The 26,927-nt window shown below is 38.6% G+C and overlaps 1 protein-coding gene across 1 annotated transcript; it reads right to left on the bottom strand.

The window, feature by feature from the left end:
* Positions 1-2,466: 2,466 nt before the first annotated feature.
* LOC140340722 (nicotinamide N-methyltransferase-like) lies at positions 2,467-5,791 on the bottom strand. The gene is made up of 3 exons (XM_072426090.1): positions 5,576-5,791; positions 4,236-4,443; positions 2,467-2,944 (listed from the first exon to the last, which is right to left on the bottom strand). Exons 1-3 carry the CDS (start codon positions 5,724-5,726, stop codon positions 2,527-2,529), a joined length of 777 nt encoding a protein of 258 aa, XP_072282191.1. The 5' UTR covers positions 5,727-5,791; the 3' UTR covers positions 2,467-2,526.
* Positions 5,792-26,927: the final 21,136 nt, after the last annotated feature.

The following is a 26,927-nucleotide window of genomic DNA, read 5'->3' as shown; positions in this document are numbered from 1 at the left end:
TTTTTTTCCTTTTTGATGTCTAAACATTTTAACAATTACATTGTTCCAACTCTGATATTTATTTGGTATATATTTATTTTACAGTTAAAAATGATAAACACAACAAAGAGTTCCCAGAGCACTATGGGTTAGAAATGGGACAAAGCTCGAATTGAGTTTAGTCAACCTTAGATGGTCTGCTAAGAAAACTCTCCTCAGTGATATTTACTTTGAGCTATTGAGTTCTGTAAACAAAGCTGCTGACTGGTACAAATTTAGAAGAAATATATGAGTAATATTCCTTATACCAAGAAAAAGTATTTTTGCCATAATAATACATTATTACTAATAATATAATATTATGTTTTTATGGCTTTTAATACTCATGGAATGATCATAAGAACTCATGTGACTGCATCACACAGCGATTAATAAATTATAATCTCAGTCAATATTGTATTAATCAATGAGGCAACAGATTCAGCCATAAAACACACAAATATGGGGTTTTGCTTTTAAGATCACGTTTTTTGGAGAAAGTTAAAAACAAAAGCATGTCCACTTAGTCTGAGGCTGTATGTTAACCTCCTGGGCGTTACACTGATGTCTAGATTTCTGTACCAAAAGCGGTACACTGTTTTTCATGAAATTTTTTTTTTAAATTGTAGACCTGTAATTTACAGAAATATGTCCGAATAGGGGTCTAGTAGATATCATGAATATAATAAAGTTTGAAACACACAATCATGTAAAAAAAAATTACTTTTAATAAAATTAAATAAAAGACACAAAAATCAGCTTAAACAAGAATACATAAATAAATGAAAAATACTGAAAATGCGATAATTCGGTATACTGTATAGTAATATATTTTTCTAAAACACCTCCCTAGTGTCCAACAGTCCAACGTCACATACCTATAGACAAAACCACATAAATATATTTTGTATTATTTTGTATTGGATTGGATACAGGACTTTGTATTTGAATTGTACTTTGAATCCAATCCAAAAAATTTGAATTTCCCGCTATAAGCCCCATCGACTGGCGCACGCACGGACATCATCAGGAATCGCCGAGGGACGCGTACGTGAACGCCGGGTGTTCTAATTCTTTCCAAACTTCCATGCAAAAAGTGTTATTTTTTTTGCATGGAAATTTATTTTAGATTGTAGGCTATATTACACCGAATTACCGCATAACTCACCGAAATATGTCCAAAATTTTATAAATTTAATAATAAATTTTTTTTTATAAAACATAAAAAAAAATCTTAAAAAAAAATCTTTAAAAAAAAGTTTAAAAAAAAATAGTGTATAATGTAATGTACCTGTACAGTAGCTTATATCAGTGTTTTTCAACCATTTTTGAGCCACGGCACATTTTTTACATTAAAAAAATCCTGCGGCTCACCACAAATCAAAAGTGTTACAAAATTACACTTTGTAGCTAATTCTCGCCTCTAAAAATAAACAAGGCGCTTGAGCTACCTACTGCCACCCACTGACATGGAAGAGTATTACATTACTCTGCCAGTCACTACAGCACAGGCACTCGACAATGGTAATTGGATAATTTCTCACGGTACACCTGAAGATCTCTCATGGCACACTAGTGTGCCACGGAACAGTGGTTGAAAATCACTGGCTTATATATTATATATATAATACAATTATATATATATATTATATAAGGATTTCTTTGTATTGGACTCAATACAGGTTTTTTGTATTGAGTTCAATGCAAAGGATTTTGAATTTCCCACCCCGCCTCCCGCCCGCACCGACGCATGCAGCGACGTCACCGGGAAACCCCGGAGATTGTCACTGCACTCGCCGGATGAAGAAAGAAGACAGAAGACGTGTCCGGAGGAGCTGCGGGGAGAAGGTGAGTATTTTTTTTTAGCAATCGATAGTCTATTTTCTCTGGTCTTGGAGAGCTTCAATAAATCAGGCCCATTATCTTCAAGAAGCATTCATCCCAGGTCAACATTGTTTTTAGCTCTCACAGGGATCATTGGACATCTTTGAGGTGTAGCATCAAAATTTACATATCAAAAATGACCACGGGTGATATTTGGGGTGTGGGGGGTGTGGTAATTATCATTTAAGAATAGAATTTTTATAAGGGGTCGTTTTTGGGGTACTTTTACTTAAAGGATATGCTAGAGTTGGCTTTAAGTTTTTCATTTATGATGGTACTTAGGTTGCCACTAAGTACCTAAGTTTGGGAACGGCCAAAGTATCACCAGCATTGAGTAAGTATTTTGTGCATTTACCTGGCTTTTTATGGTATTTTTTTCACTGATTCATCGTATTATTTTTCAATTCAGTGAAGAAAATATAAAATCATAAAGGTAATGAGGGTACAAAACAATGCTCATTTCCTGTGTTTTATTAAGGAATGTAATTAACCTATTTCCTGCTCCCACAAGTTATTTTCATGGAGCAATAAAATGATGAAAATAGACAAATGTATATCTTTCTTATTTATTAAGTTATTTTAAGACATTGTAGAGATCCTTTTTAGACATTGTATTTGTTAGATCTATCTGTGAGCTAGGATGGCTATAATCCCTTGATAGTCTGCTAAGTCACTGTCTGCTGTCCTCCTGAAAACTTCACAATGATCGATGGTGAAGCCTTCTCCATGGAGAACCTTCCTTATGAATCCCTCATCATATGAGAAGACATGGTACCGATCTTCCCCAACGAGGTAATATGTTGCATTAAGGACCCCAAAAATTATCAGATGACCTCCAGGTTTGAGGAAATGCAATATTTTTCTAAAATTTCTGATGTAGTCATCTTGGTCTTTGATGATCACATCCAAAAGTGAAGCTGTCACGAGACAATCGGCTTGGGGTACCACCAATGGGTGCACTGGATTCTCTTCCCCAAGGTCACACCTCATCACGTTTTTTATTTTTTTCTTCATTTTTGCTTCTTTCTCTTCACATTCCTCACTGAAAAATAAAATACTCATCATAAACTTAATTATGGAGAACCAATCAAAAGTGGATTATAGAAAATGGATTAAGGATTTAAATAGACACCCTTAAAGCTGAACTCCAGACACATGTAGACATAAAAATACATCATCAAACCGTTGTTTTTTTTGTTGTAAAGAAGCAAGTGTAAATGTCTAAACATCATTTACTATTAATTTTTTTCATCCCTTGTATAGCAGAGCTCATGGAAGGAGAGGAAAAACCAGTGGGTTTGGATGCAGTGTTAACATGAGAAAGATGAGAGAGCAAAGTGATAGAGATATGAGTTTATCAGTGTGGTGTGAGCCCATAGAAGGACCAAGGAACAGAACCTAAGCAGCAATCAGGTCTTCTCCAGAGCCCCTAGTGGCGAGGATGTTGCACTGCTGGTTGCTGCCAGGTTGAGGTCCTTGGGCACATCAGGGTGGGCAGGATGATGTACAATACCAACTCACTAAGTAGGAGAATTGTTAGAGAAGACCGGGGCTTTGAGGCAGGCAGCAAGCAATAGAGGTCAGGAACAAGCCAAGGGTCAGGAACCAGAGATCTAGGAAATAGACACAGGTGACATGGGGACCACCACAGACACAGGCGGACAGAGTAGACACAGGAAGCCACAGGAGGCACATGTGACGCGGAAGACACAAGGAACACCACAGGCAAAGGAACAGCACAAAATAACAGGCAGGGAAAAAGCAGAGTGGGCAAAAAGGGGTTAACATAGGAGCATGACAGGGAAAGCACTAAATTAAACAGCAAGTGTAGAGGAAATGCTCAGCAGAGCTAGGGGGCTCTGCACTAGTGGAGACACGTTGCATGAACTGAGAGTGTTGTGTCTGAGCCAAGGGTGATTTAGAGGCTATTTCCTGACTGGCGGGAGGGGCGAAAATGAATAAATCTGGAGGAGCAGGCTCACCCAGGCTCAGAATTGCCCGCATGCACCGGAGAGAAGCGCCTGAACTGTAGTGAGAAAGAGGTACGTGTGACAAGAATAATGTTTCTTTGACTGCCCAGTAAATGATTGGGGAAGAAACAAGACCTGTAAGTGATATTTTAGCCCCCAAAACATATTGTAAAATTAGGGTAAAATTCCTGACTCTTTACCCAAGTGGTTCGATTCTCCTTTCCATATCTGTTAGACAGATAAAATCAGGAGCTGACTTATCCACTAGGCTTCACTTATGATTACAATATCACTTTTACATATACTGGCTCTGTGTGTATTTTCATGCAAACAACAACCAGAAAATTTATAAATATACCGAACCTTCTCCCCTGCAGCTCAGTGACGATTGTTGAGGTGTGCAACCAATCAAAAGCTCCAGTACGAGTGTCCAGCCATTTATTGATTTCCATGATGCATTTCTCATGGAGTCTTAGCAGGATGATGTCTTTGAAGAAATCACAAAATGGGTAAAGATGATGAATTATGGAGCCAACAGAAAAATCAATCAGGAGTCCTCCCTGAATATGACCTGCAAGAATGGTACATCAGATGTGTCTACATCATGCAGAAGTGACAGCATTTAAGACTTGAAACATATGAAGCATGATCATAAAGTTTTATTAATAATGGACAACATTATCACATTAGAAAATATTTAAAATGACTCCATTCTTGATTTACAAAATGTTGAAAAATCAGAATTTGCAAAAGAAGACCTTTATATTCACCTGTCCTTCCACTCATTTCACTAATCTTTGCTGCCTTCTAGACTAAAGCCACAGATAGAATCCGCCATGGGTGTAACAGGTGATACGCCCCCTACAGAGCACTGTGGTATTATCTGCAAGCCCTTGCATCCTATCTTATCTTATAGTTATATAATATTGTAATTATAAGATAGGTAAATGGATTTAGTTAAGAAGGAATAAGGGGAAATAAGCAGATGCAATTTTTTTTACAATTTAGTAAGTTTAGAAAAGGATTTAATAAAGTCTATTATTAAAAATAATGAAGATAACAACCTTACCACTTTTCCTCGCAGTAGCCAGACTGTTCATAAAATTTCATAATGCAGTCCTCCTTCCTCTGTCACCTAAAGCTCTTCATCTAATTTATACTTACTTTTTGGTATTAATATGTTAGACTTATAGCAGAAGCACAATTGAAAAAAAAACAAAAAAACAGCAAATGTATAGAGCATGACATTTCAGGAATGACTGACAACCCTTTTACATAAGGTAAAAAATACGTTCTTCTTTTGAAGAGAAGGTTTAAAACCAATCAAGACAGAATGGGAGTGCAGAGCCTCCTGGGATACATATGTCATGGAACCGAGGAGGCTTCTGGCTGCTCCTTTATTTATTCAATGGGAATAAAAAATGCAGATTTCACACAAGCGCAGTGAGATCGGGATTCTTTTTTCCCATCTTCATCACTCTTGCGCCTGTGCAGTGCGAAATCGGGTGATGTAGGAAGAATGGCAAAGAAATTGTGCTTCCACTGCGCCGGGATGAAGGAGGATATCAGGACGACGCGGGACCCAATCCAGGAACCCACTGGAGGGATCGACGGGTCTTTGAAAGGTAAAGGTGAGTGGGATTTTTTTTCCGGTTTACATCCGCTTTAACCTAAACCAAGCTTTTGCCGGAAATGATTCTTACCTTTCTCTATCCAAACCTGAAGAGTTTTCAGAGGGAAATGGATAAAATCATACAGAAAAGCTGTGTCTGGCTTGTTGGCAAAATAAGTATCTAGATGATCTCTGGAATGAAATCCATGAATATGATAAAACTTTAAGGACTGGGAATCCATTGTGTTGTAGTTGTTCTCTGCTGGAAATAAAGGCTTTAATTCTGTAGTTCTGATGCCCTGTACAACCTTTCTGTTATTCTGTTCCTTAATTACTAACAGCGTTCTTACCTATTATCATAAAATCAATATTTAGTATTTTCAGTCACAACTAATCATGAGATTGGTGATTGGGTCACGTTGCTTTCTGGTATTAAAAATATTTGTTTTGTGCCTTTAATGAAACCTTTCTACCTCCTGCCCACAATCTCAATCCACTTACACAGCCTGGAGAACATCTCCCATTGTGGATCAGCTGACTTATCACGCAAAATCAGAAGTTCGTTCGTGCACACATATTTGCGATCCAATATCAGAACCCTTTAACCCATTTATCAACGTATTTTAAGCCGCCTGAGAATAAACTGGCATATTCTGTTTCAATGTCCAACTGGCAATTATTAAATCAATGTAATGCCATGTCATTGTGTTTCTAGCCATTGTTCCACCCTTGATAGGTCCAAATTGCATATTGGCTTTGTAAGTATTTTTTGAATGCAATATTTCTTGGGCTATTTTTGAAATATTTTGGCTTTATATGGAAGTATGGGTTTACATGTGTTGGTGTTTGTGTTTTTTTTTTTATTTTGTCAGGTAAATTTAGTGGTGTCTGTGTGGTCTCTATATTTTAATCTGACCTTTTTGAAAATGTGGTTATCTTGAATAAAATTGTTTTAATAATTTTGTTGTGTTTTTTTATGTGATCTCCTTTACAATCTCCCAGGATCTTTAACCTTGAATGATCCAACAGTCCTACAATTTACCAAATAAAGTGTGACTGGAGCATTTCATTTCTATGAATTGTTGAAAGGCCAAAATCAGCACAATTGTGTTTTTAAAACTCAGGTGTTTGATGCAAATTGATATGCGCCAATGCGAACCCGCTATGTGCAAGTGAACTTTGTTCCAGCAGTTCAAAAACACCAGACACTTTTGTAGAGAAAGCGCATTATTCGGGTAAGTTTACTTTTTTGTGTATATTGTTTGTACATACATGCATATACATTTCCATGTGTTTGTATATATACATACATACAAGAGAAATTATAGGAAGAAATAGGCAAAGGGTTTTTTTTTGGCATATTGCTTAACATGCGTTTACTTTAAATTGAAAAGATTGCCTATTTCTTCCTATGATTTATGTCATGGGTTTGGCTCAAAGCTAGTTTAAAACTTTAAAGGAAAGCATGCAGCCTTCTCTTCCTCTTTGTTTTTTCACTGTTCATACATATACATGCACATATCTGGATTTGGTGAAGCATTGCTTATGCAGCCTGAAAAGCATCTAGTTGCCAATAAAACATAATTTACCATGCTGCTTAAAACATCCTAATAATTAAATTTATTCTGTAACTGGATGATAACAGCGCTCCATCAATGGATGATATTGCTTCTGGTTAAAGGAGCAATCCACCTTTATGTGCTTCCACTACCAAGCTTATGTGAGGAAGTGAATATACAGTGGGCCAAGGTCTAAAACGGCATTCAAACTGCATAAACACCCTGAAAGGCTGTAAAAGCAATAAAATGTTTTGCACAGTAAATTTGTCCCTGGAAGTTTTATATATTAATACTATTTTAATTATGTAAACACCTAAAAATGCATACAACCCAGTATTTAGTGAGAATATTTAGGTTGAGCAACAACAGAACATCTGTTTCTTTCTAAGAGTGTCTGACCCTGCTTGTTAGCTTGGCAATCAATAAGCTTTGATGTTGTGCTTGACAACCTGGACCTGGACCTGGACCTCCTTCCATCACCATCAGGTGTGTTACAATGAGTATGCAACTCAGCTGGACATCTAATTCACAACCAGTTTGGACAGCAAGTGGAAGTGTGTTTGTATACAACAGTGCTAAGATCAGGCAGCACAGCACAATGACAACAAACCTATAACACAACTACAAATGTACAGAGGAGTTGTGTAGAACAATGGCAGCAAATCAACACGAGTGAAGTATGTTAAAGAAAAATCACAGCTTATTCTGAAAATGTCAGACTATTAGAGCAAATAAATAAAAACCATGACAAACTATTCATAAAAGGAATATGTACATAATACATTCAAATACCCACATGTAACAATATGACTTTGAGAATGGGACAAAGGCAACAAGGGGGTCAAGTACCAGTTTGAAGTGGAAACCATGCATACATTTGTACTAATTATTTGTGGATAAATTGACATAACCTTTATTAACAATGATTATGTATACATTGTAAGAAAACAGGTTGAAAAATTGCTTACCAATAGAGACCATCATTTTAAAACAGACACACACAAATATTGCAGCAACAGATGAAGCTAACAATAATAAAGACTACAAAAAGTCACATCAATTCATACCATACAAGCAAACTTACTTGATTAATCCCCCCCACACACACACAAACCAGTCCAGTTAAAATAGTAAGAATGAAAATACATATGTATTTATATACATTTAAATCTATTTTTACATACACACACACACGTGAATCACTAAATGTTCCTTTATACATGTACCAACCATTATACCAACATCTTTGACAACAATAACTTATTTGAATATTTGATTTCTCTAAAGCCAAAAATATAGTGCAATTTTAATCAGATCCAAAATGCTTTGGAACATTTTTTTCTTTAACATTCATAGTATTTTGTGATGAGATGACATAATAAAAAGTGCTAATTATTATATACAGCTTAAAACGAATTACTTTGCAGTGTTGCAACTAAAGAAAAGTATTAAAACAACAACTGCAGCAAATCAAACTATAAATGAACTAATTTTCTGAATAAGTAAATGTAACATAAAAGTTTAGCACTTACCAAAAAAAGATCAAGCACTAAAGATTCAAACTTGACCTGCGATGCCCTGTAGGTGCGCACAGCAAAGGGACCAGGTGTGCCCTAATTGATTGCTAAGACAGCACCATTGACAGAGCTCAACAGACCCACCTCAATTGCACAGCCTAAAATTAATCATCTTAATTGGCAAATTCATGACCCCACTGCCATTTATCAATGTTGGAATACGGCAGAAGGAGAGGGACAAGGAAGGAAGATAAACTTCAAGGAGATATAAAGTGACTTTATAAGTGTAGAGAGGAAGGCAAACAGAGATGAGGGGTTACATACTTTGAACAAGTGACATTTTTTATATGTGGTTATCAGAAAATAATAAGCAATGTCAAGCCATGTCCCAGCAGGCTGGGATATTCCATAAATTCCAAAAATCATTCTATAGATTCAAAGAGCCATTGATTGTGGAATGCCAGTGCAATCTACTGGGCCAATATGGGGGGCCTTGGCTGAATCCACATTATTGGGATACAGGCCTCATGATCATTGTGATGCAAAAGGAAGAAAACTTTTGGATCATCTGATGTACCTTTTCCCAAAATGGTCCAATCATTGGTCACTCCCTGAAAATGTGTAAGGGGGAACTCTTCCCTTCTCCAGAGCGCCAGCAGTTATCTGAGACTGCTGGAGAGATAGCATGAAGCTTTTGGGGAATATCAGCGCATAAGGATCTTGTAATCAGAACTCAAAACCAATTTTTCAAACTTGCCTACCCGTCTTCTTCTGTCTTTTGAAACCATCACTACTTCCCACCACTACATATCCCCCTCCTATTGTGTGTAAATTCCCCCGCCTACTAGATTGTAAGCTCTTTGAGACAGGGTCCTCTCCTCCTGTATCACTGTCTGTATTAGTCTGTCATTTGCAATCCCTATTTAATGTACAGCGCTGCGTAATATGTTGGCACTATATAAATCCTGTTATAATATTATTAGAAAAAATTGGGATCATGATGAATAGCACAATGCGCCCAATATAGTACAACATAGTGTAGTACAGTTACAGAATGTATTCAACAGGAATCCCCCCCCCCACCCACCCAGTTCAGAGTAAGGAACAAAAAGAAATCATTTTTATTGTGGTGATTCAATAAACATAAATCTGAATCTACTAAACTGTGTATCATAGTGGACTCTCAGTGGCTCAAATTAGCTGTGGAGCGATATGATACTAACAAAAGATTGGGGGATTGTTGCCCAAAAGACGATAGGCGTACCAGGCAGTCATTTTAAAAGAAGAAATAACTCTTTTCGTATGTCAATCGGTAGGGTAGCTATATATGATTCCCAGACTTCAAAGAAGTCCAAATCTCAAGTCCAAATCAGAGATTCCTTAGATAAACAGGCCTCTATCCATTCCATTTGAAATACAAACCATATTTTTTTAATAAATAATTTGAATAAGATTGGATTCGATAGAATCCAATTATGTAGAATGGTCTTTTTAGCAACCAATAGAAAGTATTAAGAAAAGTTTGCTGCAACCGTTAGTCATTCTAGTGCCTTCAAGGTGTACTTCCCCAAATATTGCCTATTTGGTAGATAGTTCACCAAATTTCGAAGTCAACTCATCGCCACCATCCTCCAAAATTACTTATTTTTGGGGCAATTCCACAATATATGGTATAGATCTGCCTCGAAATGTTTTCACATTTCAAACATTGCGAAGAAGAGCTTAGTCCCATCTGATGGTAACATAGTGCTGAAATATAAGCAAAGTGGAAAAGTTTCACAATCATATCCCCGTACATAGAGGAAGTAAAAGTTTGCCAAGCTCTGCGGAAATTTAGTAAAATCTCTTTTTCAATAGTTATTGGTCTATCTAGGAGCTCCCTGTGCTCTGAGGATAGCTTGGATAACTTAGCCTTGTGTAACAGTTCTCCTAGAAGTTCTGGGCGTGATGGTTGTGCAGTGTATAATGGTCTAAAAAATATGGGCAATTTGCACTGGGTCCGAAGGAGAAATTGCAGACTGAGGGTCCTTGACTGTAAGAATACCACGTTTAGCCCATGGGGGTCTAGTATGTTTCTCTAATAATGAACCTACTTTATTCCCCCATCTATAATATTTGTGTTTCAAAAAATACTGGTCTCCACTTTGGTGGTAGCATGTGCATTCAGGGCTTTAGTTGCTTCTTGCCAGATTAACTTCAGTGCATTATTTTTCTGTACTATATACTCTCTGTAAGCCTTATTTGCTTTGTCTTGCAAGACAGTATATTGAGCTTGATATTCTTTACTTTTACGGGTGGTATATTCTATTATATGGTCTCCCAATACCGCCTCCATGGTTCATGGTTCGCCGGAGTGTCCCAGTGTTCTAGATTATCATCTAGGCTATTTGCCCATTGACTTTTGACCAAATTAACAAAATCTGGCAACTTCACTAAATAACTCTCCATATAAAAGTACTAGAAAATGGTTTGGAGAGGCCCAAGGTTAATTGGACTGGTGCGTGGTCAGATAGAGTATATTCAGCTATTGATGCATGAGACACCCTGGAATAGAGAGATTCTTCCACCAAAAAGAAATCAATTCTAGGAAAAAGAGGTATGCACCTTAGAGTAACAGGTATATTTCTTTTTATTGGCATTGAGGAGCCTCCAAGAGCCACAAAAGAAGTTTGAGAAATTAAATTACTGAGTTCTTTGGGGGAAGTATGTGCAGTGCAAAGAGAGTTGGATGATCAGTTAATTTTGAGATCTAGAGTGGCGTTAAAATTGCCTGCCAATATTAAATTGGGGTATGATCATTCTAGAATTTTTTGAAGCAATTTAGAATAGAACAAGGAAGAATTTTCTGTAGGTGCATAAATAGAACACAACAAATAAGTAGTTCTTGCCATATCCAGAATCAGCGTAAAGTATATACTTTCTTCATCTAATTCTATTGACAAAACTTTGTATGGCAAATTTTTATGCAAAATGATCACCAACCCTCTTTTTTGGTTTTATAAGTAGTCGCAAAAACTTCCCCAATCCAAAAATCTTGAAAAATAGCCAATATAATCCAATCCAATAATCCAAAGGTGTTTCCTTTAGTAAAAAGATACCAGGGGTTTTATGCTTTAAATGGATTAAACCTTTCTTCCTCTTTTTACCATGATAGTAATCCAGAGCGTGGCTCGGGGTGAATTGTATATACCAAAAGCAGTAACCCCGAGTATGTGTGGCTCGGGGTAGCATAAAAAAAATCGTACCCGCTCTCCACAATCCAGAGGCATCCTCTAGCGAACCCCGGCAGGCTACTGAATCCCATCCTCGGCTTGATCAATGGGATGTGTGAAACAGATGTCTCTCTTGAAGAGACTAAAAATCATTGTGTGCTGCTCCTCTTGTAATATGTATTTTCGCAGGGTATAGAAGAGCAAAAACAAGTTATACCAGGCTCCAGCATGTGGGAACAAAAAGCTTTCTTTTTTGAGCAACAGCTGCAGAAAAGTCCTGAAAAATAAAACCGACTCTCACCTCCCCCTGTCTGCGGTATGCTGCTAGTACTGTGTACTTGTCCATCTTGTGAAAACTTTTTGCGGTCACCGGTCTCGGTCTTTGACTTGCTGATAGACCGTCAGGCCCAATTCTATGCACTCCCTCAAAAGGCCCAAGCAGTGAAAGGGGGAAGGTTGAGACTTAACACGTGATTGACTGAAAGAAATATTTGTAAGTCCTGACCTTTGTATTCCTCGGGAATACCTATGAAGCACAGATTTGACCTTCTATTTTCCAAATTCCATATACGATTTCCAAATACAATTTACAAAATCTTCTAATTTCTCCTCCATAGATGCCATTTGATTGGTCTTCAGGTTAAATTTTCATTGAGCCTCAATAAGTTGATCCTCTAGATTGCTAACATGTTGTTCCAACTCAACAATTCTCAATAGTGTTGGTGGATATGTTGGCGACATCAGTTTCAAAAGCATGTTGCAGTGAATCAAATTTTTGATCAAAGTAGGGCATAGGTAGGTCTGCAACTTCTCTGACCATGGATCCCTTGGTGATGGTGGTCCCTGAGCATGAGGTAGCACTCTGCCTTTGCAGCGCTTGGTCCCCGGTTCGAATCTCCGCCAGGAGTTTGCAGGTTCTCCCTGTGTCTGCGTGGGTTTCCTCTGGGTACTCCAGTTTCCTCCAACATCCTAAAACCATGCAGTGGGGTTAATTAGCTTCCTTCAAAAAAAAAAAAATTTGCCTTAGACTGTATAAATTACTGTATTTTTCGCCGTATAAGACGCTCCGGAATATAAGACGCACCCAATTTTAAAGGAGGAAAATCTAGAAAAAAAAGATTCTGAAAGATTATTCCCCTTCTGATCACTCATGTGCCATTCATACCGGTATTCCCCTTCTGATCACTCATGTGCCATTCAAATTCCCTTTCTGATCACTCTGTGCCTTTCAAATTCCCTTTCTGATCACTCTGTGTCATTCAAATTCCCCTTCTGATCACTCTGTGCTTTTTTTCCACTGTACGGCAGTTAGGACAGGGAACAGCAGGGGGCGCTGTGCCGGCTTCTTTCACTGCAGCCAGGAGGAGACACGCTGCTGCCAGAGAGGAGAAGAGACACACGCAGGATCGGGTATCGGGTGAGTATCTTAATTATTTTATAACACATTTGTCGTTTAGGACGCACCAACTTTTCCCCCCCAATTTTGGGGAAGAAAAAGTGCGTCTTATACGGCAAAAAATACGGTACATATGGCTATGGTTGGGACATTGGATTGTGAGCCCCTTTGAGGGACAGTTAGTGACATGACTATGGACTTTGTATAGTGCTGCGTAATATGATGGCGCAAGCATGTAAAGTGCACAAGTTAAGCAGTATAGCCACCAGGTTGCAAGAAAGGGTTATTGAGGAGATAGGACTAATGTAGCCACTGCAGGTGTATGGGGAAGACACTCCGGTAAAAATAAAGGCCGAGCAAATGACTCATCCAATGTTTCTGTGGACACCGGAGATCAACCAGGCAGCAGAAATGTAATCTTCAGTTCCCTGCTAAGATTAAAACTCCTCTGGGTTGGCCGCCAGGTGCCACGTGGCCTGATACAGAGCTCTGACTCTGAGGTTTGGAATGACAAGCCGAGCAGAAAAAACCCTGCTGTCACTAATAACCAGCGCCCTCTCAATAATGATTTCTCTCCTACAACTCTGGGGAGAAACCAAAGCCTCGGATGACTCTGGATACAATGGTAAATGGAGCTGTGCAATGGACAATGGAGCTGTACAATGGAGCTGTGCAGTACTGTAGCCACCTTGTTAGGCGCTACCCCTGGAAGTCTCATCATTTAATTTATGATAGTGTTAGGTTATCACTAGTACTGTTACATTTCACAGTTGAGAAGAAGAATATGAGAAAACCCAATAAACCACCTGCACGGAGTGTGTATTTTATATATTTACTTGTTTTTGTGTATTGCTGCTCTCAATTTCTATTATAATTTTGTCTTTGTTTGATTTTTCTGTTTAGTGAAGGAAAATAATGAAGCTAGGGTATGAGGGTACAAGATAATGCTCATAATCATTTACTGTGTTGAAACAATAGGAATAAAAATAATTACCCACCTTCTGTCTCTCAAATTAGTAGCTCGGAACTGCATAAAGATAAAAATAAAAAAAAAGACAAATGTATATCTTTCCAAAATATTTTATTTAATGATTATTCTTTAGCCCTTGTATCTTCTTAGATCTGTCTGTGAGCTAGGATGATTATAAGTCCTTGGGTATTATTATTATTATTAAGGAGGATTTATATAGCGCCAACATATTACGCAGCGCTGTACATTAAATAGGGATTGCAAATGACAGACTAATACAGAGAGTGATATAGGAGGAGAGGACCCTGCCCCGAAGAGCTTACAATCTAGTAGGTGGGGGAATTTCACACACAATAGGGTGGGAGATATGCAGTGGTGGGAAGTAGTGGTGGTTGATAATCAGACAAGTCACTGTCTGCTGTCCTCCTGAGAACCTCACAATGATCGATGATGAAGCCTTCTTAATGGAGAACCTTCCTTATGAATCCCTCATCATATGGGAACAGATGTTACAGATTATCCCCAATGAAGAAATGGTATGTTGAGGGCTCCAAATAATACCAGATAACCTTCAGATCTTGGTCTTGGTCTTTGCTAAACAAGTCCAAAAGTGAACCTGTCACAAAACAATTGACTTGGGGTACCACCAATGGGGGTGGGTTGGATTCTCTTCCCCAAGGTCACACCTCATCACATTTTTAATTTTTCTCTTCATGTTTGCTTCTTTCTCTTCACATTCCTCAAAAAAATGAAATACTTGTCATAAACGTGATTACAGCGAATCAGAATCCTTTGAAAATCTAAAAGCACATTTCTAAAGCTGAACTCCAGGCAAAAATGCAACTTATGGCCCTCAGGACACATTGAGCGTGATTTATTAAAGTTCTCCAAGACTGGAGGAGATAGCCTATCACTATTATTCCATGATAGTCTCTGTTTTCCAAGTCTGGGAGAAATGTAATAAATCAGACCCAATGTCTATGTTTGTGCCTGGTGAAAAATTCTGGACTCTTTAGCCAAGTGGTTTGGTTCTTCTTTCTATTGAACATTCAAATCGAAGGAGGATTCGATCCCTCGTTCAATTTGAATGTTCAACTGAGAACTCAGATGATTGGGTCACGTTACTTTCTTGTGCTAGACATAATCATAATCATTTTGTGCAATTAGTTGGTTTGCACATAAAAAAGCCCAGCTGCACCTTCTACCTCCTGCCCACAATCCCAATCCACTTACACAGCCTGGAGAACTTCTCCCATTGTGGTTCAGCTGGGGCCAATTGGAGTGTTTTTTTGGCCAGTCTGACTCTGCTACTTCTTCACCGCTGAAATGCTTTATCTTCCATCAGAATCATTAACATTTGGTATATTCTTCGTGTCTGCAAACTTTGACTTGTGATTATATTTTAGCCTATGACTCACATTTAAAAGATGGATTGGAAAACAGAACCATAGAAGGTTGGAAGACATTGGCATGGGGCACACTTGTATATGCTGATTGCCTAGGTGGCTGCGTTGCTGGGGATGAGGGGATAAAGGAGACACCGGCCATGGTAGAAAAGCCTATGTCTCCTTTTGCCATTATGATAACCTGCAGTTTTTATTTGCTTAGGGACCTGAAAGGTTTGAGTTGTATACCTAATGTTCAGAACCCATGATCCATGGTCAACAACATTTGTAGCCCTTACAGGAAATGTGTAAATCGCTAGATATCCTTAGGGGTGTTGCATCAAAATTCACATAAAATTGGCAATCTGTGATATTTGCAGTGTTAGACAATTACAATATTAGAATTTATGGTCAGGATTTGTATAGGCTTTGGATTGTTGGATTATTTTATTTGAAGGTTATGTTGGATTTGGTCCTTCAGCTTTTCATTTATATTTTTTGATGCTTAGGTTACCACTACTACTGAAATTTTCCACAGCTGGGGAGAAGAATTTGGGAAAACCCAGGGTACCACCAGCACAGAGTGAATTTTGTGTATTTACTTGTTTTTTGTGTATTTCTGTTCTTTACTATTGTCGCTGTCTAATATTTCTGTTCAGTGTAAAAGAATAAAATGAATGATGAAGATAATGCTCATTTTCAATGTACGTAATTTCCCCAGCCCCACCCTCTATCAAAGTTATTATCTTGAAAGTATAAAATGATAAAACTGGGGGAATTTATGTTTTTTAAATATGGTATTTATTAATTATTCCAAAGCCATTGTATCTGCCTAGATCTGTCTGTGAGCTATGAGGACTATAACTGCTCGATAGTCCATTAAGTCACTGTCTGCTGTCCTGAAAATTTCACATTGATCAATGATGAAGCCTTCTCCATGCAGAACCTTCCTTATGAATACCTCATCATATGAGAAAATATAGTACCGATCCTCCCCAATGCGGAAATATGTTGCATTTAGGACCCCAAGTAATATCAGATGACCTCCAGGTTTGAGAAAGCGCAATATTTTTCTCAAATTTCTGATGAAGTCATCTTGGTCTTTGCTAATCAAGTCCAGAAGTGAAACCGTCACAAGACAATCAGCTTGGGGTACTACCAATGGGTGGACTGGATTTTCTTCCTCAAGGTCACTCCTCATCACATGTTTAATTTTCTTCTTCATTTTTGCTTCTTTTTCTTCACCTTTCTCTCTGAAAAATTAAATACTCATTTTAAACTTGATTCCAGGGAACCAATCAGAACTGGGTCCTTTAGGATCTAAACTTGAACAAATACCGTTAGAGCTGAAGTCCAGGCAGCTTTGTAATGTTAGTACATCATAAAACCTATTTTTTTTTCATAGAAGGATATGAGGAAACAGGGCTGCGGTGGTTACACAAGAAATGTTAAAAAGATGGGTTCCTTTAAGGATCTAAAAACACATCTTTACAGCTGAATTCCTGGAATACGTAGACATAAAATGCAACTCTGAAGCTCGAAGCAGGGCAAGAAATCAGTCAGTGTTAACATGGGAAATGCTAAAAAGATGGAAGAGCAAAGTGATGATATCACAGATCCCCGCAGGGCATCTATGGCCGTGTCTGTGTCACTCACCTAACATTCGTCCGCAGCCAGGGGACCGCTGGACACTTCCTGGTCTGAGTCATGTGATCTTCGGAAAGCTGCCCCTTTGTCTCTGCATGTGCAGGGGCCACAACCTGGCAACTGCCCGCAGCATTACATCCTCACCTGTAGAGGCTTTGCAGAAGAAGGTTGCTTAGACTCTGCGCCCCACACACGATTCTGCCAAATGGCCTGGGGACATGGTGAGTTCACAATTACGCCATGTGGCACCATGACAGTTTGTTCAGGCCATGGACCCCACTGACAAGTGGCTCCTTGACTCCATGCAGGATTTGCTTTGGATACAGCAACACTACTGACAGATGAGGAGATGAGTCTATCAGTATGATGTTTTGCCTTCCCCTGCCCAGTCTCAGGCTGGAGAAGGAGTAAGTCGTACTTAACTGTAACAAAGACAATCAGGTCTCTTGGGTGGGCACCCATTACTCAGAGCTCAATGGTGGTATCAGTGTACAACACGACCCGTCTTGGAATAGGGACCAAGGAGTCTGCCGTACGTCCAAATTGAGTTTTATTGGGTGACAGTAATGATTATAGGTTTTGGATTTAAAGGATCTAACCTATTTTCAAACTGGTCCTGAAGAATGAAGCTAACTCTGGGTTAGGGTGCCTGATGCCAACAATCATCAGGCTCCAGAAAAGGTTCATATAGAAGGCTGAACAGTGGCCGGGAAAGTCAGAACTCGCCAAGGAGAGTTTAACAATTCCTCTGCAGAATCAACTAGCCTTGACAATGTATAGCGCTGGAGTGTCAAGCCCATAAACGGCTGTCACTGGCAGCGAGATACTCTACGGGGGCTAGGCTGCGATGTGTAGGATGATAGGGAGTTGGGTTCAGATCCCCCGAACCCAGAGATGTGGAGACATGCTTCTCATGGAGGCTCCAGGGAGAGTTCTCTTTTCTTTGTGAGGAGCAGGGCACCCTGGTAAGAAAATCTGGACACTTTAACCAAGTGATTTGGTGCTCCTTACTTTACCTGTTTAACAGATAAATATAGGGACTGACCTGGCTACTAGGTTTCACTAAAGACTAAAACATCACATTTACATATACTGGCTCTGTATATACTTTCAGATGAGATCAGAGCAGTAAATTATGGTAGGGAGTTTCTCTCTCTCCCTTTCTCTCCTTGATCTACAAGGCTCTACATACTGTAATATATTCATTACCTGGCTCTGTATGTATTGTCATGATAAATACAACCAGAATAATTATACCAAACCTTCTCCTCTGCAGCTCAGTGACGATTGTTGAGGTGTGCAACCAATCAAAGGCTCCAGTACGAGTATCAAGCCATTTATTGATTTCCATGATACATCTCTCATGGAGTCTTAGCAGGATGATGTCTTTGAAGAAATCACAGATGGGATAAAGTTGATGAATCAAAGAGCCAATGGAAAAATCAATCAGGAGTCCTCCCTGAATGTGACTTGCGAGAATATGGTATATCAGATACATCCACACAATGTTTTATCTGCAAGCCATTGCATCCTACTGTTAGGTGTTCTTGTCGGTACAAAAATGTGTTTAATAACAACAACAACAGCATATAAAACAGCATAAATAAATGAGTACAGAGTAGAAGGTAGTAAATGTTCATATGGCAAATTTCATTGTTTGACTTCTATATCTGCCTGTGTGAATGTATGTGTAGGAATGTGTGTGTGTATGAGTGACTGTCCTGCACCCTGTGTAGAAGACCCCTCTATCAGTTTTCATGCAGCAACAGACCCCCTCGTCTCCCCCAAGTGATTAGTAATGGGGGTTGTGCTGAGCTGTGTAGTGTCATGTACACAAGACCACTAGAGAGAGATGACCACTTTTTGTTCAGATGTGAGTGAATGGGGGAAGGGATATAACAGCAATATACACAACAAAATGTACCGTATTTTTTGCCGTATAAGACGCTCCGGAATAAAGGGCGCACCCAATTTTAAAGGAGGAAAAGCTAGAAAAAAAGATTCTGAAAGATTATTCCCCTTCTGATCACTCATGTGCCATTCATACCGGTATTCCCCTTCTGATCACTCATGTGCCATTCAAATTCCCTTTCTGATCACTCTGTGCCATTCAAATTCCCCTTCTGATCACTCTGCGATTCAAATTCCCCTTCTGATCACTCTGCCATTCAAATTCCCCTTCTGATCACTCTGTGCCGTTCTTACCTTTTTTCCACTGTACGGCAGTTAGGGCAGGGATCAGCAGGGGGCGCTGTGCTGGCTTCTTTCACTCTGCACTGCAGCCAGGAGGAGACACACGCTGCAGCCAGAGAGGACAGGAGACACACGCAGGATCGGGTATCGGGTATCGGGTGAGTATATTATAACTTTTCCCCCCCAGTTTTGGGGAAGAAAAAGTGCGTCTTATACGGCAAAAAATATGGTAACTTTATTACATTTATAACACATATCAATCCTTTGAATAAAATAATATTACATATTTTGATTCATATACTTCTGTATATATATATATATATATATATATATATTTATATAGCACCAGCATATTAAGCAGCACTCCTCTGTTTTTGTTAAGCAAAATTAATATTATTAATATTATTACATACTAAGTTGATTTACTAAGTTTAAAAAAGGATTGTACTAGAAGCCAGCTTTGGCTAGGAAACAATACTTACATTTCTGTATCAATTTCTGAAGAGTTTCCAGAAGCAGATGTACAAAATCATTCAGAAAAGCCGTGTCTGGCTTGTTGGAAAGATAGATTTCTATATGATCTCTGGAATGAAAGCCGTGGATGTGATAAAACTTTAAGGACTTGGAATCCATTTTGCCAAAGCTGTACTTTGCTGAATTCAGTCTTTGATTTTGTAGTTCTGATGATATGCGCAACCTTTCTGTTATTCAGTTTCTTAAATATTAGCAGTGCTCTTACCTATTATAATAAAATCATTATTAATAATATTTTTAGTCACAAGCTTATCATGGGAACTCAGGTGATTGGGTCACATTGCATTCTGGTATTAAAAATAATTGTTTTGTACCATTAGTTTTTTGCACTGTAAGGCACAGATCTATGTCAGTATTCTCCAGACACCAATCCCCCAATCTTTGCCGCAGTCTTCGGCTTTAACAGCCTCCGCTCAGCCTCGGGAGCCTGGTTGTGTCTCCCAGCACTCGGTTACCCCCAGGACTTGGTGCGCAAGGGATGGTGTCTGGTGATAGTCCGGCAGCCAACCCGGCGCCCACTAAATGCAGAGTACAGAGCCACACATGTAGAGTAAAAGACAGGAATCCAAAAACTAGCCAAGGTCAGAACACAGGAGGCAAAAACAGAATCGGAGTCACAAGCAGAGGTCGGTCCAGGCAGAATTCAAATAGGTAATCAGAAAACAAGCGTAGGTCAGCAACAGGAATTTCACAAAATCACTCCAACACAGGTCAGCCCAGGAGACGCTATACCAGGCACCTCGGACTGGGAGCAGAAAGGATATAAAGCCCCAGCAGCCAATGACAGCCTGGGATTACCAGGAACTACTCAGCAATCAGCTGCACACATCTCAATTCCCTTCAGCTGTGCAGTGATCCTGCAACCTACATGGTACTGATCCTGCAACCCCAGTGCTACCGTGAGTGCACCTGCCAGAGGAAATGGGCTGTGTGCGCCCTCCTGGGGTGAGGTATAGCCTGGGTGCCTCCTAACATGCACACCTTAATTCCCAGCTGCACCCTTTTACCTCCTGCCCACAGTCCCAATCCATTTACGGAGCCTGGGGAACCTCTCTCATTGTGGATCAGCTGCCATATTGATTTTAACTGAAATGTTCCATCTACCATAGAGTATGTTCCCCAGCATTCTCTTATTTCTCCTCTATTCTAATGCTGCATCCTCCATCAGAATCCTTAAGAATTGATATAATACTGGCCCTGGCCCTGTGCTCCTTTTTATCCGATGACCCTATCCTATGACTCACCGTTGGTGTTAGCGTTGGAAATGGAACCAAGGAAAGTTGGAGGGCACAGGCATGAGACACTCCCATGAGTCTGACTAAGGTTGTAGTGGTGGAAAGGAAATGTATTCTTCAACCACCTTAGAAAGACCCATGTCTCCTTTTCTATTGTGTTAACCTGCAGTTTGGATTTGTTTAGGAACCTGAAAGGGTCACATAGACATTATGAGCTGATGAACCATCATCCCTGGTCAAAGACATTTGTAGCCTGCACATGGAATGTGTGATTCAATAAATATTCTTACAAAAATTTGCTTGTATTTACTTTTTTTTATTATATATTGCTGTTCTCAATTTCTATTTTACTATTTTCATTGTTTGATTGTTCTGTTTAGTGAAGGAAAATAATGAAGATGATGAGGGTACAAGATAATGCTCATCATTTCAATCATTTACTGTGTTGAAATAATTACCTACGTTCTGTCTCTCAAATTAGTGGTTTGGAACTGCAGAAAGATAAAAATAAAAAATAGACAAATGTATATCATTCCGAAATATTTTATTTATTATTTTTTATCCATTGTATCGGCCTACATCTGTTTGTGAGCTACGAATATTATAAGTCCTTGATAATCAGACAAGTCACTGTCTGCTGTCCTCCTGAGAACCTCACAATGATCGACGATGAAGCCTTCTCCATGGAGAACCTTTGTTATGAATCCTTCATCATATGACAACACATGGTACTGATCATCCCCAATATAGAAATATGTTGTATTGAGGACTCCTATTAATATCAGATGACCTCCAGGTCTGAGGAAACCAAATATTTTTCTCAAATTATTGATGTATTCATCTTGGTCTTTGCTGATCAAGTCCAAAAGTGAAAATGTCACGAGACAATCGGCTTGGGGTACCACCAATGGGTGGACTGGATTCTCCTACCCAAGGTCACACCTCATCACATTTTTGCTTCTTTTTCTTCACATTCCTCACTGAGAAATGAAATACTAATCATAAACTTGATTACAGAGAACCAATCAGAACTGGGATCCTTTAAGAATCTAAAAACACATCCTTAAAGCTGAACTCCAGGTACAATTAGACATAAAAAGCCAGCTCTGTATTGTTATTACATCATAAAACCTATTTTTCTTCATAGAAGGAGAAGAAGAAGCAAGTCAAGGAATCAGTCAGTTTGGCTACAGAGAAATGCTAAAATGATGGGAGAGTAAAGAGACGGAGTGATGAGTCCATCAGAATGACGTTTTGTTTATCCATTGCTCAGTCACAGGATGGAGAAGGAACAAGACATTTAAGTGCTACTCTTCTGTAACAAACAAAATCTGGTCTCCTGCTCTGCCAGAGAGGGCTATGTATTTTTGGGCTATGTATTTTGATATTTAAAATATCACTTTTACCTGGACTGGCTCTGTGTGTACTTTCATGTTAGCAAAAAACAGAACATTAATAAATATACCGAACCTTCTCCCCTGCAGCTCAGTGACGATTGTTGAGGTGTGCAACCAGTCAAAGGCTCCAGTGCGAGTGTCCAGCCATTTATTGATTTCCATGATGCATCTCTCATGGAGTCTTAGCAGGATGATGTCCTTGAAGAAATCACAAAATGGGTAAAGATGATGAATCATGGAACCTGTGGAAATATCAATCAGGAATCCTCGAATGTGACCTGCAAGAATATGATATATCAGATATATCTACTTCATGCAGTGGTGACAACATTTAGGACACAAAAACATTTCAATAGAAATGGACAATATTATAAAATTAGATAATATTTAAACTGACTCCATGCCTGGTTTACAAAATGTTGAAAAAGCAGAATTTGCAAAGGAAGACCTTAATATTCACCCATTCCTCCACCTTTCCACCAATCACCAGTCTTGTAGACTAAAGCAACAGATCCTCATGGGTGTGTCAGGTGAGACGCCCCCTACAGAGCAGTGTGATTTTATCTGCAAAGCCTCCCATCCTATCATATCTTGCAAATATAAAGCAGGTTAAATGAATTCAGTTAAGGAAAAAGAAGACTCGGTAAGTTAGGAAAATAACTTAAGAAAGTCCAGATAAAGTTTTTTTTACAGAAATATAACAACCTTACTACTTTTCTTTGCAGTAAATGTAAAATATTGACTGCTTCATGCAATTTCATAAACAATCACCCCTTCCTCCACCACCTAAAGCTCTAAATCTAATTTTATTACCTTTTGGTATTAAGCTTTCAGAATTGTAACAGAGGCACAATTAAATGACTAAAAGAATAAATAAATATGGAACTTGACATTTTGGAAATATGTTGGTACATTTATCTCAAGTGAAGATTTTGCTAGGAAATGATACTTACCCTCCTCCATAAATTAATGAAGAGTTTCCAGAGGGAAATTGATGAAATCATACAGAAAAGCCGAACCTGGCTTGTTGACAAAATAAATATCTAGATGATTTCTAGAATGAAATCCGTGGGTATGATAAAACCTTAAGGACTTGGGATCCATTGTGTTATAGTTGTTCTCTGCTGGAAGGGTGAAGGCTTTGATTCTGTAATGATCCTCACAACCTTTCTGTTATTCAGTTCCCTAAATGTTAACAGCAGTCTTACCAATTATCATAAAATCATTATATATTATTTTCCCACTGCATCCCACTGTGTTTATGATAGAACATATTGAATTATAATCTCAGCCAATATTGTATTGGTCAGTCTAAAGTCAACATTCCACCATAAAGAAAACACAAAAATAAGAATGTGCTTCGCGGATCATGTTTTCTAGAGGAAGTAAAAAACAAAAGCATGTCCTCTTTCCCAAACTGTTTGTTAAAGAGGATCCACCCACGCATAGGTTTCCTCGTGCAGTGGCACATTTTTGTTAGGTGGCAGAGACTTACTAGAGGGCTGTCCCTTTGCATTGAAGAACATATTTTGGCGATACATCAATGGGGACCATTGGAGGGTTTTCTAGACCAGTCTGTCTCCTTCTTCTCCTCCATTCTAATTCTGCAGCCACCATTGGAATCTTTAACATTGGATATATTCTGTGTGTCTGGCCTTGAACTCTTCCTAATATTCAGGAACCATCAACCCTGGTCAACAACATTTGTATCCCTCACAGGGAAGGGGAAAATCATTAGACATCCTTGGTGTATTGCAATAAAATTTACATATACAAAATGGTAACTGGTGATATTTGCAGTATAGAGAGATAATTATGATTTGAGAATCGATGAATAGGATTTGTCTGAAGGTTAGTTTTTTGGGTACTTATACTTATATGCTTGAGGTATTCTTCCAGCTTTTCATTTATGATGATGCCATTCGGCCGCTGGGGATTTGATAAAACCCAAAGTACCATCGGCTTCGAGTGTGCATTTATTTGTTTTTTGTTTACTGCTAATTTCAGTTTCTTTTTTTTAGCATTTTCACTGTCTACTATTTCTGTTCAGTAAAGAAAGTAAAAAATAAAATGAATGAGGGTACAAGATAATGCTTCTTTCCTGTGTTATAATAAGGAAAGTAATTAGGACCCCTTAATACAAGCTGTTATGTTAAACTACAGAATGATAAAACTAATAGACAAACATATAAATTTTTGAAATATTTTATTTATTGATATTTTTTGTATCTGCTTAGATCTGTCTGTGAGCTACGATGATTATAACCCCTTGATAATCACACAAGTCACTGTCTGCTGTCCTCCTGAGAACCTCACAATGATCGATGATGAAGCCTTCTCCCTGGAGAACCTTCCTTATGAACCCTTCATCATATGAGAACACATGGTACCGATCATCCCCAATGAAGAAATATGTTGTATTGAGGGTCCCAAGAAAAATCAGATGACCTCCAGGTTTTAGGAAGCCCAATATTTTTCTCACGTTTCTGATGTAGTCATCTTGGTCTTTGCTGATCAAATCTAAAAGTTCAGCTGTCACAAGACAATCGGCTTGGGGTACCACCAATGGGTGGGTCGGATTCTCTTCCCCAAAGTCACACCTAATCACATTTTTTATTTTTTTCTTCATTTTTGCTTCTTTCTCTTCACATGTCTCTCTGAAAAATGAAATACTCATCATACACTTGATTACAGAAACCAAATCAGACATGTTCTTAAAGCTCTTTGTATTGTACGTCATATAAAATCATCATAAAATAATAAAACCATAACATCATAACATAACACTCTTTTGTCATAGAAGGATAGGAACACAGGGAATGCTAAAAATAGGGTGAAAAAAGATCAGTATGATGTTTCTTCATCCAGTCCCCTATCATGGCTGGAAAAGGAACAAAACCTGTAAGTGTTACTTAATTGTAACAAAGAAAATCAGGTCTTATCTTCTGCCAGACAGGCCTACATTTTTTTGGCCCCAAGAAAACTTTGGGTCTGATTTATTAACATCCTCCAAGACTGAAGGAGATCAACTATCATGGGAGAACCTGGATGATCGAGCAGGGGGATTGCTGGATCACTCAGGTTCTCCCATGATAGTCTATTATCTCCAGCCTTGGTAAACTTTAAAAATGAAGTCCTATGCATTTGTTTGTTGCTGGTAAAAAAAAACTGGACTCCAAACCTAGTGGTTTTGTTCCCCTTACTATTGCCATTTCTCCCATTTACTGACTTGTCTACTAGGCTCTGGCGTATACAGGCTCTGTATGTACTTTAATGCTAATGACATCCAGAACATTTTTAAATATACCGAACCTTCTCCCCTGCAGCTCAGTGATGATTGTTGAGGTGTGTGACCAGTCAAAAGCTCCAGTGCGAGCATCCAGCCATTTATTGATTTCCATGATGCATCTCTCATGGAGCCTTAGCAGGATGATGTCTTTGAAGAAATCACAAAATGGGTAAAGATGATGAATTACGGAGCCAACGGAAATATCAATCAGGAGTCCTCCTCGAATGTGACCTGCAAAAATATGGTATATCAGATATGTATACATCATACAGAAGTGAAAGCATTAAGGACTAAAACAATATAAAGCATTATCATAAAGTTTTAATAAAATGACAAAAACACATAAATATTACAACAACAATATTTAAAATGACCCCATACCCAATTTACAAAATGTTGAACAAGCAGAATATGCAAAATATGCAAAATTGATCTATCCCTCGACCCATTCCACCAATGTTTGCTATCTTGCTAACTAAAGCCAAAGGTAGAATCCTCATGAGTGTGTCAGGTGAGACGCCCCTACAGAGCGCCCCCTACAGAGCACTGTGGTTTTATCTGCAAGCCCTCCCATCCTATCATATCTTGTATTTATAAGGAAAGTAAAAAACTTATGGAGAAAAAAGAAGGGAAATGAAAATAATAAGAGTTTATTTGCAATTTAGTGAATTTAGATTAGGATTTAGGAAAGTCCAGGAAAGTAATTTATATGACGTTATCAAAATGGCAGTCTTACTGCTTTTGCTTATAGTGGACATAAACTATTATCTGCTTCATCCTTATCAATTATAAATCAAACAATATTTGTTTGCATGAACAGTTTTAATTGCCACTGCCTCATTCCTTGAGGTTCGGTACCCGTTTAACTAGACACAGGTCACCTACTTGGTGGTTTAGTCATTTTTTGCCATAAAACCCTGCCTGTTGATTGTATTTATGTGGATTTACCATATCTCAGGGTTGGCAAACTTCCCACATAAGGGAACATATGCTTTTGAAAATATCTTTCCACTTTTGTCCCTTAAACCTCTCTTTTGCCCTATTATCTGCTTCATACAATGCAATTTCTTTCAACAATGGCTCCTTCCACCACCACCTAAAGCTCTTGT

The sequence above is a fragment of the Pyxicephalus adspersus genome, chromosome 11 (assembly GCF_032062135.1).
Source record: "Pyxicephalus adspersus chromosome 11, UCB_Pads_2.0, whole genome shotgun sequence".
Taxonomy (NCBI): domain Eukaryota; kingdom Metazoa; phylum Chordata; class Amphibia; order Anura; family Pyxicephalidae; genus Pyxicephalus; species Pyxicephalus adspersus.
This window is presented reverse-complemented; position numbering and strand designations above follow the sequence as displayed.

Bases quoted from the DNA above. Each gene is read 5' to 3' on its own strand.
- LOC140340722 (XM_072426090.1), bottom strand. From the start codon at position 5,726: ATGGATTCCCAGTCCTTAAAGTTTTATCATATTCATGGATTTCATTCC. The intron at 4,444-5,575 runs GTAAGAATCATT...CCATTCTTGCAG, and splicing joins TCAGGTTTGGATAGAGAAAG to GTCATATTCAGGGAGGACTC. The intron at 2,945-4,235 runs GTTCGGTATATT...TTTATTTTTCAG, and splicing joins ACTGAGCTGCAGGGGAGAAG to TGAGGAATGTGAAGAGAAAG.